The 17,681-nt window shown below is 46.6% G+C and overlaps 1 protein-coding gene across 2 annotated transcripts in view; it reads right to left on the reverse strand.

The window, feature by feature from the left end:
* Window positions 1-15,150, reverse strand: part of DRD3 (dopamine receptor D3) — a 32,319-nt gene extending 17,169 nt beyond the window's left edge. For both annotated transcript variants that reach the window (XM_045088164.1, XM_045088163.1), the window contains exons 1-2: window positions 14,881-15,150; window positions 5,386-5,498 (exon numbers count right to left, since the gene is read on the reverse strand). In XM_045088164.1, coding sequence (XP_044944099.1) covers window positions 5,386-5,498; window positions 14,881-15,150 — 383 coding nt within the window. The remainder of the gene's footprint in view (window positions 1-5,385; window positions 5,499-14,880) is intronic.
* Between the last annotated feature and the right edge of the window lie 2,531 nt (window positions 15,151-17,681).

Raw genomic sequence — 17,681 nt, forward strand, 5'->3', positions numbered from 1 at the left:
CCCGGAAATCGCCCACACGCAGGATTTTCCCCGCCCGGGAGCCAGCCGCGGGGTCAGAGCCGTAGGTGCCGTTCCGGAACTAGCCAGCGGAGGGCACCCTAATGCAGCGAGAGCTGCCAGCGCCACCGGGTGAGAAGTTCACGGCTCACCTGCTGGCTCCCCCCGCCCTGTGGGGGAGGCAGGAAGGGAAGGCTCGGCTCGGCGGGGTACCGGAGGCCTGCGGGGACCCTGAATCCGCACCCAGACAGGCCACTCCGCCTCTGGTCTCCTCCGGAACGAGCCGCAGGTGACCGTCTGCCGCGAGGACGGGGCTGGGCCTCCCAGGTCCCGCCGCTGCGCTCCCCGCGCTGTTCCACTCCACGTGTCCCGCCTCTCGCTCCCTTGCCTCCTCTCCTGCGGGCTCCTGGTTCACCGGGCACTCTCGGGCCTGGCCAGAGCACTGGCAGCCTGCAAGGCTGTTAAGCCCGTGGAGGTTGGAAGCAGACTGATTTAGTGTCTGAATCCCAGTTCTTAGATTTAACTGCGTGGCCTTGGGCCAGAATCTGGCTGCCCTGAGACTCAATTTCCTTATCTGTGCATTGAGGGTAATGATGCAGCGGGATAGGGCTCTTAGGGTCATTGAATAAGATTATCTCTGTGAAGACTTTTAGTACGATGCCTGGTACCTATTAAGCATTCAAAAAAACCCTAGTATTATTATTATTGTCTTATTATTGTGCTAGCCCAGTGTATCTGTGATTATCTCTATCAGGGGGTAGAGCCAGGTTTTGCAGCCAGGCAGTGGGGGCTCCCAAACTCGAGGCCCAGAGTGTGGTAGGTGCGCCTGAGTCAGGCAGCGTGCGACAGAAGAAAGGGTGACTGTATTCTTTCTCCCGTACCTACCAGAGGTGTGATCTGGGCACCGTCTAGCCTCAGACCCTTCACTTGTAAAATGAGGATAGTTCCCCTGTCTTGTTGGGGGTGCTGTGAGGGTTACGAAGAATGAGAAGCTCTTAGCTTGGCCCATGGTACATGCTACAGAAATGGTAGCTATTGGATGGCTTCTCTTTTTAGATTCATGCAAATTCAGATTAGCCTGGAGGACCCAGGTTACTGAAGACATAGGAAATACACTTCTTTGGCTTCAAGGACATAGCATCTACAGTGGCGGATGCTGGTGTGGCCAGGGGCTCGCTCTTGGTGCCCCATTCCTACTGCCACCATGGGGGAGTCAGGAGACACCTGTTTCAGTCCCAGACCTGTGTAATGGGCTGAGGGAGCCCCTCCAGCAGGTAACATTTCTGCACACACGAGTTCTGCGTAAATGACCCCTGTGATGGGTTCCACTTGTCACTCTACTGAAAGTCTCAGGGTCCTGGAGGAACAGTGACCTCCACTTGAAGCCCTCTCCTAGGCTGGGAGGTGTGCGTGTATGCGTGCGCGTGTGTGGGACTTATGTGGGTGCTCCTGCAGGATGCTGGCGGTGGGGGAGGAGAGAGCCTGGCCTGGGTGGGAGGGCCTGAGTCTAACTCCCTGCCTGGGTTTAATGAGCCCCAGAGCTCTGTGAGGGCTGCTTTTCACCACCTTTTCTTTGGTCAGACAGGGGGTTTCAATAAATCTTTAGTTCTGTGGACTCCCCTCCTGGAATTGTTGAAGGAGAAAGCTTTTTGCAAATGACTGGAAAGCCCTTTGCAAATATAAAGTGCTTATTTAGATGCAAACGAAAAATCCAAGGTGCCTGTGACTCATCTGGTACCTATTGTGCTTGCTGCAAAGACGCGGAGGCTTGCCTGTGTGATGGGTGCCATTTGAGAGCCACTTAAAGAACTCCCTGGTGAATGAATTTGGTTGCATTATTCCCGGGCCCCTAGCGGAGGACTCTAATTCTCACCGCTCAGAATGTGTCCTCCTCCTCTGACACTTTCTCAGCCTTCTGCCCGAAGCTAGTTCTGACCCTGGATGCTGGGGGAGGGGGCCGGCCCCCTGGGGAGGCAAGGAGCCAAGGGGGGTGGGGGGAAGAGGGGCTGGTGCTTTTTTAAAAAAGAAAAGGCAGCATTAATCCAAGCATCCAGGGCTATGCCTAAGAATCTAATGACAATAGTATTACTTGCTTTCAAACCTCTTTTTATCATTTCGTTTCCTTTCCAAGCTCTTACTACCCTGTTAGTACATATCAAGGCTTCATGGCCAAAAAAATGCTGAATCCATTTGGTCAAGTTTGTCAGACTGGTGAGTAGCATTGTGTGCAGACCAAAGGTCTGCATGAATGACTGCATTTTTAATGAGTTGACCAGCTATTTGGCATCTCATGAACAGAATTTAATGCTGTGTACTGCACACGGCCCTGAAGGATGATGGAGACCGCTTTTCCAAGGCCGATTTTCCTTCCTAGAACAGAGGAGAGGCTCCGTCTTGAGGTTTTGTGAGGATTGGGTTCATGCGACATACAAGCCAAGAAGAAAGCATCCTTCCCCACTGGGGTGTAAGGCAGGGCTTGTTCCCCAGATTTCAGGTAGTGAGGGCAATGCATTCTGGGGCTTTTCCTCAAGGGAATGGAAGCCAATATGAGGTTTACTCTTTTGGTGGTGGTGGGAAATGGAAGTGTAGGTCAGGCGTGGCTGCTGCCCGTGGGAAGGTGCTCTAGGGCAGTTGGAAAGACGCACCCTCTCCTGACCACCTCGAGGTCTGCAAAGAAACGCTGGCTGAATTCAGTTCCCAAACGCGTGTGCTGGGCACAGCCTCGCCTGCCGGCCCCACCAGCCAGCCCCACGCGTGTGAGTGTGTGTGGATGGAGAGCGGAGGCACCATCTCAAGAGGGTAGAGAGGAGGGCTGGGAACCAGGAGGCAAGGAGGGGGCTGCCCCACAGCCTCTCCTGGGAGCTCCAAGGCTGATCTTCACCCACTCACTCACGTTCTTTCTGAAGGTGCGTATTTGCACTCTGAACACTGGCTACCTTCAGGCCAGGACTACTCAGCCCCGCTTAAAATTCTTCATTCAGCGTTTATAACCGGCACAGCAGGGAGACTCACAGGTGATAAGGAGCTAGGACTACTGTATGGGTTTGGGGTAGGGGAGGTGAGGATAAGCAAACCAGAGGCCATCTGCTTCTTATATCACTTATATATTTAGGTACTGAGTGTCCAAAAATCACACAAAAATCTTACATGTTCTAAGCAGAGTTCTATTCTCAGAGAGCTAAATATGTTATAAAATCCCTAACTATCCCTTCATTTTAAAACAGCTTTATCAAGATACAATTCACGTATTGCACACTTCATTCACTTAAAGTGTACAATTCAATGTTTTGGGGGGTATTTATGGAATCATGCGACTATCTCCCTTTATTTTTAAACACATTCTTTAATGGTACGAGTCCCAGCCTTATGGACACGTTCTCTAATTCTCCTTCTCAGCTGGAGGCAACCAACTGCTTCTTGAGTGGTAAAAGTCAAAAGACTATCGGTTGACTGATTCGCCTGCAGTATATCACTAGAGGGCGGGGTTTTCGGGTCCACCCTTTGGTTATTGTTCAAGATTCCCACATCAGCACATGAAAGTGACTTTAGGCTGTTGGTAGAGAGGGCAAAGGCCCTGGTCCTGCAAAGGTCAAACACTGGGAAACGAGGAGGACCTGCTCTAGGACCTCTTGTTAAAGGCAGACCGGAGATGTCTTGAGATAGTTACAGAGAAAGCACCGTGATGGAATCAAGCTGTAGAGATTTGCAAGGGCTTCATGGGACAAGGGGCAGGTGCTGTAGACCGTGAAGCAAAAGAGGGATGTGGGGCAACCCAGAAAGAGATGAGATTGAAAAGATAGACTGAGGCCATAGGGCAGAAAATTTTGACTCCTAGGCTGTGAAGGTAATTCTGATATTTACTCTGCAGGCCAAGGAGACGCTGAAGAGTTATGGGGGCGGGCAATGGGCCTTTGGACTTTAGTCCTGGGGAAATGATTCTGAGAGAGGCATGTGGGACCAATTAGGAGACTGTGGCAGAAGTCTGCTGACAGGTCATGGGAACATAAAATAAGCAGGCATACTAAGAAAGGGAAATAGGGCGGGCTGGGGGGAATGGCAAAAAATGAAGTCCAGAAGCCGTCAAGCCATTCCTAATTACTCCCAGTTAGGAATCACCAAGAAAGAGGAAGGGGACAAAACCTGAGATTCTAAGGCAATGATGCTGCCGAGAAGAGAGGACGGTTTGGTGCTTTGATGGTTTGGCTTTTAAAGTTTTGAGGAGCCAATCAGCCATCTAGGTGGTAATATGGTTTGAAACTCAGGGGAGATCTCAAGGGTGTAGCTGGAGATTTGAGGGGGCTTAGCACAAAGCCCAAGATTATGAACTTGGAGTCAGATAGACGTGAATTCCAATGCTGGCACTGCTTCATACAAGGGGTGTGTCTTTAGGTCAATTCCTTAATTCCCCTCAGAAGTTGGAAGTGAAGCCAACAGTAGCGGGTCAGCTGTCGTGGAGATGGAACGAGTGAGAGCCTGTCAGAGCCTGAGCACAGTGGGGTCACTTCTCAATGACTAGAAGACCTTGTTTGGGCTCCCCTGTTCAAGTTAAGGAGGGGATGGATGGAGCTGCTGGGAGAAAATGGCGGAGGAGAGAGAAAAGGTGGGACAGGAGGAAGAGTGAGGAACAGAAGTGCCCAGGGCCGGGGCACCCTGTTCTTCGGGATCGAAAGCGATGCCACGTGGGTGGAACGTCCCCGCATCTGAGTCACAATCAACAGAGATCCACCCACTCCAGCAACCGAAAAGCTATTCTAAAGAGACATCATTGTTTACTTGTTTGCTTTAACCTCTCTGAAGGAGACAAACAGACAAACAAACAAATAAATCACAGCCATACTTCCTAAAATTGCCCTTCCCCCATCCACATCTCTCCTCTCTCCCTTCCTTGCAGATCTTCCCACGCTTTTCTCGTTCCTCTTTTTCTTCCTCTTTTTTCCTCCCTTCTTCCCCCACGTCACCAAAAACAAAACAAAACAAAACAAAACACCCCCCCCCAAAAAAAAATAATAACAGGAAATTTTCCTCCCAACTCTCGTCAGCTTCCCTTCTGTCCTTGACCCCGCCCCCCATTACTCCTAATTAGGAATCACCAAGGCCCCCAAAGGGTGGTGAAAAGGTAAAGCCAGAATCCTCTCCAGGGCTCTGGGAGGAAGGAGAGCCTAGGAAAGCTTATGGGATGATTGTTTTTCTCCTGTCACTGGAGTTTCTTCTCTTCTGCAGATCATAGCGAGAAGAAGATGTCCTGGTGGTTGAGTTCCACTTGGCAGGGAACCCAGTGCCCTCAAACGCAAAGCCCGGATGCCCCTAACAGCAGGAGGGGCTCCCCCAGGCTAGTGTCCCATGCCACCTGGCAGCTGAGACCCGCCCACAGGGAAATCCCAGCCCTACCTGTCGATACTGATGGCGCAGAGGTTCAGGATGCTGGCTGTACACATCATGACGTCCAGGGTGACAAATACATCACAGCAAACGCGGCTGAAGTTCCAGACTCCACCTGTCACCTGAGCGGCAGAGACAAGTCGGTCAGTGTCCCCTGCGACCCAGTCATCTCGGCTGCCTTCCCGAGGCTCCCCTGTACCTGCGACCTGCCCTCCCTGTGCTTGGCACCGTTGTTGCCAAGGGCAGGCAGAGGCCGAGGGAGTGCCGGGCAGCCCAAGATGGTCACCCAAGAAAGGACAAATTCACAGAATGTGAGAACATTAGAGCTGGAATTCGTCCAGTGTTTCTCAAAGTGTGGCCAACAGTGGGGTGCTCAGTAACGATACACATTTCCGAAGGCTTCCCTAGGCCAACTGAGTCAGAATCTCTGAATCGAGAGTCAATGAATTTTCATTTTTAAATAACCCCCCTCCAGTACCTCCCCACCCCTGCGCCCCCACCCGCATGCCCATTCACCAGGGTTGGAGAATTACCGATCAAGTTCAACCTCAGGAGGAAACTAAAGCTCATCGCGGTTAAACAATGGGCCCATAGACGTCCAACAGGTAGTGAAAGAGTCTGGGTGAGAGCCAGATGTGTGCCCTGTGCCCAGTCTGCCTTTCTGAAGCCTTCTGCACAGTGGAGCGCCTACCCTATACCCAGAGAATACGCTGAGGACACATTTTCCACAAAACCTTACCTCTAAAATGAAAATCTATCTGGCTTCTGTTTTAAAGCTGGGATGCATTCTGGAATGGTATCTGTGAGAGCCTATGTGAAATCAGTCTGTGCCAGCATGCCCGCCTTGAACACCCCGGCTTCAGTGCCCAGGAGGTGGGCGGAAAGGTGGGTGCAGGGCATTGGAAAGGGGCGCAGGTCCTCTTGTCCACTCACAGCACCAGGGAGGACAGTCCTGACCTCACGCATTTAGGAATTCTGAGAATGAGAAACTCATGAAAAGGGGGATGTATGGTCATAATAGCTGATTTACGGGAGCCAGGAGAATGAGGGATATTTTTCTCAGTCCATAGGATGCTTGTATGCTGCAAAAGCTTTTTGCAGAAGCTTTGAATTTTGTACATTAAATCTCATTTTAACATATGTCTCCTATGCAATATATATCTTAAATTGGGTAAAGCCCACTTTTGTTCTGTAAAGTTGTAAATTCCTGTTTGTGTCTGTGAGCTGGGGTGAAAATGTAGGTGAGAGAGGATAGTTACAACAGCAAACTCCAGTGCATGCTGGGTGTTTATTTGTTCGTTCATTCATTCATTCATTCATTCAGCAAGTAGTTGTGAAGCCCCTAATACTTGTTTATAGAGGAAGCATCTGTTATGTGTTTTAAGAGGTTTTAAAAATGTGTTTTGGGGGGTGTACTTCGGGTGGCTCAGTTGGTTAAGTGTCTGCCTTTGGCTCAAGTCATGATCCCAGAGTCCTGGGATCGAGCCCCACTTCGGGCTCCCCGCTTAGTGGAGAGCCTGCTTTCCCCTCTGCTTTGTGCACACGCTCTCTCTCTCTCACTCTTGCTCTATCTCAAATAGATAAATAAAATCTTTAAAAATATATACTTCCGGCCCTGTCCTTGAAGAATGTATATGATAACTGAGGAGCAAGGCATTCTTAAATAAAATAACCAGAGATCATCATGAGGGCCTAACATTCTCAATAAACAATCTAATGTTTATTGAGGACTTACCTTATGTGGGTCACTGGCCCACGTGACCTATTTCAGGAATTTCTATAGCTTTGAAACTTTAGATTCTGAAAACTGAATTTGTTTTTTACTATATGGGCTCATAAAGCTTTTTGGGGACAAATTATACATTTATCTGATAGGAAAGTAAATGACTGTTAGTTAATTCTGTGGGAGCGGAGACTTTGACTTGTTTGCTGCCACATCCCCGGCTCCTAGAGCAGGACCTACCATGCAAATATATTCTGGAAGAGTGAATGGTCTCTGACAAAATCTGTATTAATACTGATAGTTAACATTTATTGGATGCTTACTAAGTCTTGATGTTCTGCGAAGCACTTGATGCACATGACTTCTATTGGTGCTTATCATCCTATGAGAGATGGCTACTGTTTTCATGGTAGAGAAAGGGACAAAAACTGGGAGAGGGTCGGAACCCCACCTGGGGTGGAAACAGCCAGCAGACAGACGCAGGCAGTGCACAGGAATGCAGGTCACAACCTGCCCTGTTCTAGGGGAGCGTCAGGTCAGGAGGGACCAGGTGCTGGAAAAGGATGGGAGTTGGGCTAACACAAGGGGAAGGGAGAAAACCATATGCTCATCAAGGATTTTTGTGTAACAAACAGCATCACCTCCCTTCTCGGAAACGGGCACCCTCTTTTCAATCACCTCTCTCACAGGGTTCCAAAAATAGTGCAAAAGACAGGGGTGGCTGCTGGCCTTGGGGTCTAGTGAAAGCACACACTGGGCAGGTTTTTTGCTCCCTTGCTTTTTAAGCCCCTCATGGCCAAAGCCCTTCAAGCTGTGCTCTGACTTCTCTTGTGCGCCCCACCCCACACCCATTCTGGCTGGCCTCTTCTCCTGTCTCTAATTCTGCCTTCAAAATCCCCATTCTCCTTGATCTCAGCTAAGTGTCAAAAAAACAAAAACAAAAACAAAAACCCACGCTGACCAGTGGATTGAAGTAATTCCCACTAAGGTGCTGTCACTTAGGCTTCCCTGGGTCTTACTCCTTAAAATAAGTCTTTAATTGGTGGATGTGCAGTGGAAATACTGATTTTACTTTATTTATTTATTTTTTTACTGGCGTCCTCCACATCAAGTAAATAAGAGTAAGCAATCAGTAGAGCTGCGAAGGGCCATGACCACACCTAAGTAACTCTTACAATGTTCTCACAGCAACCTGATGAGGGAAATAGTGTTTCTAATTTATCCGTACAGAAATGGAGACTGAGAATGGTTGTGTGATTTGCGCAAGGACGCGTAGCTGGCAAAAGAAGCTGGAATTTCAAACCCTTAATCTTAACAATTACTCCATCCACGTCAGTATCTTGCTGTGCCCCTGCTGGGAAGCACACAGGTCCACTCAATCCTACCATCGTAGGAGGGATGAGAGCTGGCACTGGCCCGTTCTACCACACAGCCCATATTTATTGAGGGCCTGGTACTTTGCCTGGGGGAGTATACTGAGATAAATGAAACCTGTTTTTGAACCCCAGGGCTTCAGCATATAGTGTGAGCACGTAAGGGGGACAAACATATGAGTGGGTGTGGGTGAACTGAGGGCCCAGGAGAGACAAACCAAGAAAATAACTACGATACATTGGGAAAAGTGCTGATGGTGAGGTAAGGACAAAGTGTGGGGGGAACATAAAAGGGAAAGCGAGTTTTGAAATTAAGGCAAAAAAAAAAAAAAGTAAAAACAAAATCTGATGGATTTAAGCCTCTTTAGAGACATGATTCTACCTTTCTCCTAAATTCTAATGAATAACTCACTACAGGATTCTGCACAGCCAGGTGGTGTTACTCTCACTTGCTAATGAATATAACTAACTCCCTTTGGCAATGCAGAAGGTGGAAGTAAGCAAGAAAGTGTCTTCAGGTACCGAAGTTGGCTATTGATTTCCAACAGACACAGCCTAAGGCAGCATTTCCCAAATTTACTGATTATAAGGCAGCATTTCCCAAATCACCTGAGGCTCTATTTAAACAAAATGATTCTCAGGCCCCACTCAGAATAATAAATCCCTCCAGTGATTCTTCTACTGCCTGGGAGGTTGGGGAAACCCGGGTCTGGGGATTTGGGGGTGGAAGTGGGGGCATGACATTGTCTTCAGAAATCCTCATCCCTAAAAGCAGGGGTCCTTGCCCATTCTGTGTCCCACGGATCCCTTTGTTCTCGTGGTTCCCTTCTCAGAAGAATATTTGTAAGTGTATATAGTAAAATACATTAGATCACAAGGAATACCAATTATATGGAAATATAGTTACCCAAGTATTTTAATATATGTGCTTCTTTAATAATGCACTAAATAACAAAGCCTAGCGACAGGTCCAAAATTCCTATAACTTCTAAGTACTTGGGAGTGTAAATGGTATTTCAAGGTGTGTACGACAACTGTAACGCGATTTGAAAATAGAAATATCTGTGATTTCTCTTGGGGACAGTAAGGATTTCTTCTGCTGTGGGTTGATGCCTACCTTCATATTTGAAGAAAATGCTCAATTTCAGTGTAGTGAAAATAAAGAAGTAATTTTATTTACATCCAAGTTGATGGACTCCCCTGATTAAGAATTCCTGCTCCAAGGGATGGGATTTTTAGTTGTGTGGGGAGATGTCCAAGGCGCAAAAATGGAATTACTTCTCTAACCTCTTCATTCCATTTTTGTTCGCCACATTTGGAATCTTTCTGGGGTGCAGAGGGATTGTGGTGAGGCGAGATAGGGGATCCAATGACCTGAATCCCAATGTCCTCATCTGTGAAATGGGGGACAGTTTACAGATTAGTGGCTGTGAAATGTTCATTTGTAGCAGGTGGCCAGCTGCTTGCATGAATTACCTAAAATAGGAGTGGGGGAGGAGCGCTGGTATGATTACCATAGACTTCCAGGGCCATCCCTGGAAATGCTGGTTTGGTGGACCTGGGGTAGACCCAGTAGTTTGTATTTTGAACAAGCAGTTCTCCGTAATAAAGATTTAGCTCAGAACTGCTCAAAGTTTAGATGTGTAAGAGTCATGGAAGAACCCATTGAAAATGCAGACTCTCCCTTATTTTTACAATGTCATTACAAGGGTCAAAGTTTCCTCTCCCCAAAAATAGTGTTGCTCTTTCCTGTAGTCACTATCCGACCTTGATTTCCTGCCTCAACACTTACCCCCTGCTCTTTTTTGCTTGGTGTATATTACTCAGTTCTCACGTCTTTTTTTTTCCTGTCCACACTGGGACCCAAGTAGTCTGAGTTTAGTATTCTAAAGGTTCCTCTGGCTGCTTACGTTGCCTTTCTGCCCTGATATAAGTGCATTAAATATCACAAAGGATGCCTAACCGAGTAGAACAAAATGGGATGTTTGTGCTTGGAGAGAGAGCTCCACACAGACTGCAGCTTCTAAAGCAGGAAATTAAAAACTTGAGAGGGAATCAGAGATAGAACTATTTGTTGTGGCACAGAAAAGAGTTTTTGAGCAAGTGCTGCAAACTGAATTAAAGAGATGGCCAGGACTGAGCCCACTGAAATAGAACCTACTCTGAGATCACCTGCATGATTTCTATCCTAAACTTGCAGCTAGGCCCGAGGACAAAGAAAACTGAAGAAGGTCAATGACTAGCCCCTGCTGGTCACCCAGCCCAAGCCAGGCTCCTGAGTGCCTTTAATGATGGGGATGGTACCATGAAAGCCACTGTGTTGTGTCTGTGCTGCCATCCCCTGCCTTTGTTCCAATAGTCCTTGGAGTCCACTGTGAAACTGTGAAATTCCGGAGCAAGTCTTTGGTGTGCACCATGGAAGGAACATATTATCTCTGCTAAAACAACTCTTTCATCCAGTGATTAGTTCAGAGAAAATCATGTGCTAGAAGCCAGTCCAATCAAGTACATCTTAACATTTCTAGTAAAAATTCTGGGACACAGATTTTCCATCTTGGTGTGAACGGTGGGGTGCACACATGTGAGGCCTATAGTTTAGACTATGCCATGGGTAAGGCCAATTCCTAGAAGAGAGCTGAGAGAATTGTGGAGAAATGGAACTGGAGGCTGGTTCCAACTGTGCCTGCAGCCCACCCTACCACGGGGCTTTTAAAGTTCTTGGTGTGAAAGCAAAATGCATTCTGTTTGTTGCTTAAGTCAATTGGAACTCAGTTTTCTTTTACTTACTACTAAAAGTGTCTTAACTGAGATATTTATAGTTCACACCTTTTAGTTATCAAAGTACTTTCTCACTGATGACAGTTGAGCCTGACATCAAGCCCATGAGAAAGAAAAGTATACTTGTCACCTCCATTTTATTCCTTTGCTTCCAGGTCTTCTGACTTCCAGTTCTGAGTCTTTCTCATAGCATAACCCTGTGCAGGAATGACATTCATCCCAGTGAATTCCAGAAACGCAGTGCTCTGTGACATTTTGTTTGCCCATCTCACAGTAATTCTTCCTCATACCACATCCTCTTTTTAAATAAAACCCACATTTTCACTTTCTTTTCTCTCCTCCCATGTATCCTTCCCTTATGATCCAGTTTTGGTTAATTAAACTTAAGTGAAGTCCCTTAGGAGAAACTTTGAGGCATTCCAGGGAAAGGGCTTTCTCTTTCCCTCTCTTTCTTTCTTTCTTTCTTTCCCTGCTGTCCCCACCTATCCTATTCTTGAACATGGCCATGATGCTGAGGGCCATGGCAGCCATCCTTTGAGCAGCCCGAGGAGGTAAGCCAGCTTGTCAAGGGTGGAAGAGATTGGTCCTTGACGACACCATGGGGCGGCTAAATTGACACCAAAAATCCCCTTCCTCCAGAATTCTTGTCGTGTGAGAAAAGTAACTCCTCTTTGTTTAAGCCACAGTGAGTAAGGTTTTCCAATATTTACAGCATACACACTGGTGCCTGGCAAAATTAGGCCATTTTCCTTCAAAGGAAGGAATCCGGCCAGTATGAGCCAATATTTCCTTCAAAGAAGATAGATGTATTCAAATCAAAGCACAGGAAGCTGTGAATTTGGCAGCTAATTTGGCCACTACATTGTGTTCCTCTCATTTCTGTGCTGTCCTCTTGGACAAACATTTTGTGCTTGTCCTCAAGCCTACAGCAGTCTCTGTACTGTGGTCAACACTGCATCCTTTTCTCTTTCCAAGGGAGCCCTTAGGTATAATCATGTAATTACTAGACCAGTTACTCAAACTGGACCACAATTAGGACAAGTTAGTATGATTAATGCTTTGCTCTTCTCTGAGATGCATGGACTTATATATTCACAGTCCTTTTAAGGGCCCAAGGTACTCTTTTCTCTCATTGAGATACCCTGTCTGCTTCTGAGGTTCACAGAAATCAGGCAGGTATTTAAGATGAAGAAAATTATATACTGTGTTGGGTTAGGGAGACCTGGTCCTTTGGAATAGAACCTTCTAATATCTTAACTGGTTGCCTGTTAATTATGGCTGCTTTAAGTCATGTTCTTTTATTGAGAGAGACCCTTAGAGGACTGTTGGCGAAAGTGGTACTGAAATATTAAGTTGCATTGACAAGAGCTTTAAAGCAAGTAGGGAAGACCAAAAAGAGGTCCAAAGCCCATTTCCCAGTGGCTCTCCACTGATCTTCTTTATATAATTGCAGACATGTTTGACCATGCTCTTGATTGCTGAAAACTTGCACCAAATAACCTGTTGGACAGAATGTGCACTGATTTTTATGAGAGGGAGCCAAGGGGAGAGATCATAGATCCAACCTGCAGAGAGTCCAGTAAGCCTTTGGCAAGATTCATGCTGGCTCTCTGTGGGGTCGGTTGCTCTTCTATGCTCAGCAGAAGGGGGACATCATCAATTTTGGCAGGTGTGGCTGACAAGGGATGCCATGTGTGTCTAGCATGGAAAAATCACAATGTCAATATACTACACCAGTATCTACAGAGATTTTCCAAAATGGCCTATCCAGAGTCCTGGAAGCAACCCCAAAGAGATAGTTGAATAGGGATCTTGGGGGGCTTTGTTATAGATACCTGAAGACTGGCTTTATTTCAGAGGCAATTAATTTAATATATTTATTAGAGTGAAGGTCCTTCTTTCTGACATGCAGGCTTCTGAAAGACCTAAGAATCCTTGTAATGTATAGGGGTGGACAGAAATACTTTGAGGTATGGTATGGTGATGTTATGAATCATTAACTAATCCATTCTGGTTGGTAGCACTTTAAATCTGCCTACTCTTGAGCAGAAATATCACATGTGTCTAATTTCTTTTCAGTCTCATTATTATTGAATGTAAAAAAAAATAAACAGCTCATTGAAACAATAGATATGGTTGCAGACGGTGTAAGCAGGAATCGCCCATCTAATGCATACATTATAGAAAAGAGTCATTTAATCATTCATACAGCAAATATTTATTTAGCACATATTATGTGCCAGGTAGTGTGTTTGGACTACAGGGGAGAAAAAAAAAGAACAAAGCCATAGCTTCTGACTTCAAGGTTGTCTCAGTCAGTTTGGGTTGATGGAAAAGTCAAGATAATTACAAGATTTTTTGCCATCAGGATTATCTTAATTGGGAAAAATTAACGTTTGGTTTTTTCCCCTCCAACTCTTCCCTTAGCCTTTACATCTATCCCAATCAGCCTAGATGTTTTTCTGCTTTTGCTTTCCTTTTCTTTTTTCTTGGTTTCTTTCCTTTATGTTTCCCCTTTGAGATCATAAGTCTAATTTTAGTTCCCAGTCATTCTTTAATAGGGATACCAGCCTAGGCAGTCTATGTTTGAGGTTTTTGCTCTCCTGTGATATGTCATACTTAATTAACTGTCACCTTCACTATTAATATTAACTGAGATATTAATTTGATGAATTTTAATTTCTCTTAATCATAGCATCATTTTGATCCTTCACTGGATACCTCTTTAAAATGATACATGATGCACAGTGCAGGGGAGACATATTAATGGTACATTAAAGTGTTTTTAAAAAGCTCTTTAGTAATTGCATGTTTTCCTGGTAAGACTATCTGTTTCTTGAACAGGTGTAGGCACCCTGATTCCTTTGTTAGCAAATGGATGTTTTGTCTTGATCACCTCCTGACTCTGTTTTGCACTCTCAAATGAAAATACTTTCAAATTTAAGAAATGTTTCTCTCCAGAAGAATTCTCCAGGGTCTGCTGCATTATCTGACTGGCGAGGGCTCTGTACTATTAATGGAGGCATCAAAAATATAAATGTGAAGGTTTGGTCTGTTTGGTAGCAGAGTCTGTAGAGAGCTGGTACCCAGGAGGAAAGAACTGAGTGCAAGGGTAACTAAACTATCAAAAGAAGTCTGATCTATTTGCAGACTGTTTTTTATCTTTTCCACTTAGTCTTTACATTTTTTTTGTTTTTTCTATTATTCCTTCTTCATCTCCCTCCCCCCCACTGTTGTCCTGCATCCTTCCAGCACACCCCTACCCCACTGTATACATTAAAACACTGATGAAGCTGCCCACAGACTGCCTCCCTCAACCCCCCCCCCCCGACATCTTTGAGACATGACTGGCACAGCGATTAAACCTAATGCATTTTTAGGATGTGTTACATTACTCAAGTCCAGTCACCTGGTTGCTGGAGACCCAGGAGCACAATCGTTCCTGGCTCCTTCATTCTGATGTGGGCATGTCATGTCGGATAATGGGATAAAGGGAGAGTGACGGGACCTCTCCTTCCTTCCTAGTCTCAGGATCATGGCAGGGAACATTTTGAGTCCAGAGGCCAGGAACGCAGGGAAGACAAAGACAAGGATGGTCACACACGCAGCCCGCAGGTGGGGCTCACTCACCTCCAGGTACACCACCCAGGGCATCACCAAGGTGGCCACCAGCAGGTCAGCCACGGCCAAGCTCACCACCAGGTAGTTGGTGGTGGTCTGCAAAGCCCGTTCCTTCAACACTGCCACACACACCAGACCGTTGCCGAAGATGATGGCCAGGATCAGTGCGCAGTAGGAGAGTGCGTAGTAGGTGTGCGGGCGGGCCCGGCTGGCCCCTGTGGAGTTCTCTGCCCCACAGGTGGAGTTGATCTGGCTGCTCAACTGGCTCAGAGGCGCCATAGCCCAGAGGGAGAATAGCGACCCCTGTGGGTTTCCTGGAAGAAGACAGAAAACAATGTGGGCAAAACTGGACCCCTTGGAGCTTGGCCGCTTGGGTACATGTTTATGGATTGCTTCAGCAAATATTTATTGAGCACTTCCTTTATGCTTGGTACTCTTCTAAGCACTGGAAATACAACAATGAACAAAAGGGAAGATATTCCTGCCCTCATGTTGGGGCCCACTGGGGGAGGAGAATACAGTAAGAAGTAAGATAAAGGATGCAGTATGGAGGAGAATACAGTAAGGAATGAGTTAAATAAAGGATGTAATACGTTCAATCATGAGATGCATTTTGGAGAATGATGAATCAGAAGAGGAGGTGAGGAGACGGTGAGGATTACGTGTGTGTGCATAGGCTATCTGAGGGCAATATTTTTTTAAACTTTTCCTAAGTTTCAAGCTTTTTTTTTTCTTTTTAAAATTTTATTTATTTATTTGACAGACAGAGATCACAGGCAGGCAGAAAGGCAGGCACAGAGAGTGGAAGGGAAGCAGGTTCCTTGCTGAGCAAAGAGCCGGATGCGGGGCTCAATCCCAGGATCCTGGGATCATGACCTGAGCCGAAGGCAGAGAGGCTTTAACCCACTGAGCCACCCAGGTGCCCCATCTGAGGGCAATTTTTAACCAGGATAATCAGGAAGCCCTTGTGAAGAAGGCGGCACCTGAGTCAAACCTGGAGGAGACGAGGAAGACAACGCCGGAGATATCTGCAGGAAGAGTGGTCCAAGCAGAAGGGATAGCAGATACAAAGGCAGGACAAGGTGCTGTGTGGAAGGCAGCAGGCAGTCCAGAGGGGCTGGAGCCCAGTGAGGCAGATACAGAGTGGAAGGGTGTGAGATCAAGAGGCTGTGCAGGGCACTGAAAGAGCTGTGCTTGGACCCTGAATGAGATGTAGAGCTGTTGCAGAATCAGATTCCCAGCTCTGCCACTTCCAACTGCTGGACCTTGGGCATGTTACTGCACCTCTCCTCTCTGAGCTTCATTTTCCTCCTCTGCAAAGTGGAGGAAACAATGGAATTCACCATAGGGTCTTTGTGAGGGCTAATTGAGCTATTAAATATGTAAAGCATTGAAAGTGATGATACCTAGAAAGCCATGTAAGTGTGAGCTCTTTTTCTCATACTGGACAGTTTCTGTTAGCTTCCCATCCCCCTTTCCTTGTTTTCTCTCCACCCTCTTCTGTTGCCCCATCTGCCTTTCCTCCTGCCTCCCTCTGTCTCTTCCTTTAGTTTCTCATCTCTGTCTTGCATCTTGCTTAAGGCACGGTGGGTGTGGGATGGCGGCTTGTGGGAGAAGAACTCAAGAGTAATGCAGTATAGAGACAGTGTAGTGGTTTTTATACTTAAGGAAAAATTCATGTGTGGAGTTTTGTTTGAAACCTCCTAATTTTGAAAGACTGGTTGTCAATTAAAAAAATTTTTAAACTCTAATGAAGTCCCTTCTCACCCCCACCCACAAAATCTTACATCTACGGGCCAATGGCCCATAAGCATAAATTTTCAACTTCTGAGCCCTCACTTTTCAAACAGGGAAATAAGACCCAAAGAGATTAGTAACATGCCTTAAGTCATAAAGCTTATTAGTGGCAGAACTAGCATGCAGGCCTCTGATTCTTCCAAAACTCTCCTTTGGCATCTGCAAGCTGTAACAACTCTCGTGTCACCATCCCATTGGGAAGAATGAATCCTCGAACTGTGGGGACTTTGGGCTTAGGGTGGGAAAGGCATCGGAGCCCCTCAGCTGCCCCTGTGACACCAGCCTCTTGGGGCCAGTCCTGAAGAAGGGACTCTGGGCTCTCATAGCCAGGTTTTTGTGTATCCAGGAAGAAGTGGGGGTGGGAGGGGGAAATGTGACAAAAATCACCGTGTCTTATAGAAAAATATGGAAATGCCTGTGCATTAAAGCCTTGTGTGCTGGCAGAGGGACACCTGCCGTGGGATCTGTGCTTTAGACGGGCCCACTTCAGACCGCCTCTGTCATATCCTCCCTATGGGATGAGGTCATGCTCTCCCACAATGCCAAGGAACACATCCAACAAGAGTTCACTCTCTCATTCTAAACCACATTCTGGGCACCAAGATCACAGAATTCTCTGACCAAACTGCATGGAGCCTGTTTCCAAAGCCCCATTCTGGATCTGTCAACCCGAGTGTAGGCTGTGTCGTGGATATTTAGGACCCCTGAGCTCAAGGGGTGGCTCTTTAGGGGAGCTCAGATGAGAAGCTTGGGTACGGCATGAAGTGGGGAGAAAAGAGGATGGAGTCCCTGGAGCAGGATTTGGGTTGGAAAGCAGCTTCTCCTGCCCTCTCACATTTTGTTTTGAACTCTTAGGGACCAGGAATCCTAAATTTAAACCTGGCCTTCCAGATGGTTACAGAGGTATATTTTTCAAGGCAGGAGTATTAAACGTCTTATTCACTGCTTTGTGGGTTATAACTAAAATACTTAGAAATGGAGTATATGCACCTCCATGGGAACACTTGCTCCAG

Source organism: Mustela putorius, unplaced genomic scaffold (assembly GCF_011764305.1).
Source record: "Mustela putorius furo isolate JIRA1106 unplaced genomic scaffold, ASM1176430v1.1 tig00003834_pilon_pilon_pilon, whole genome shotgun sequence".
NCBI lineage: Eukaryota > Metazoa > Chordata > Mammalia > Carnivora > Mustelidae > Mustela > Mustela putorius.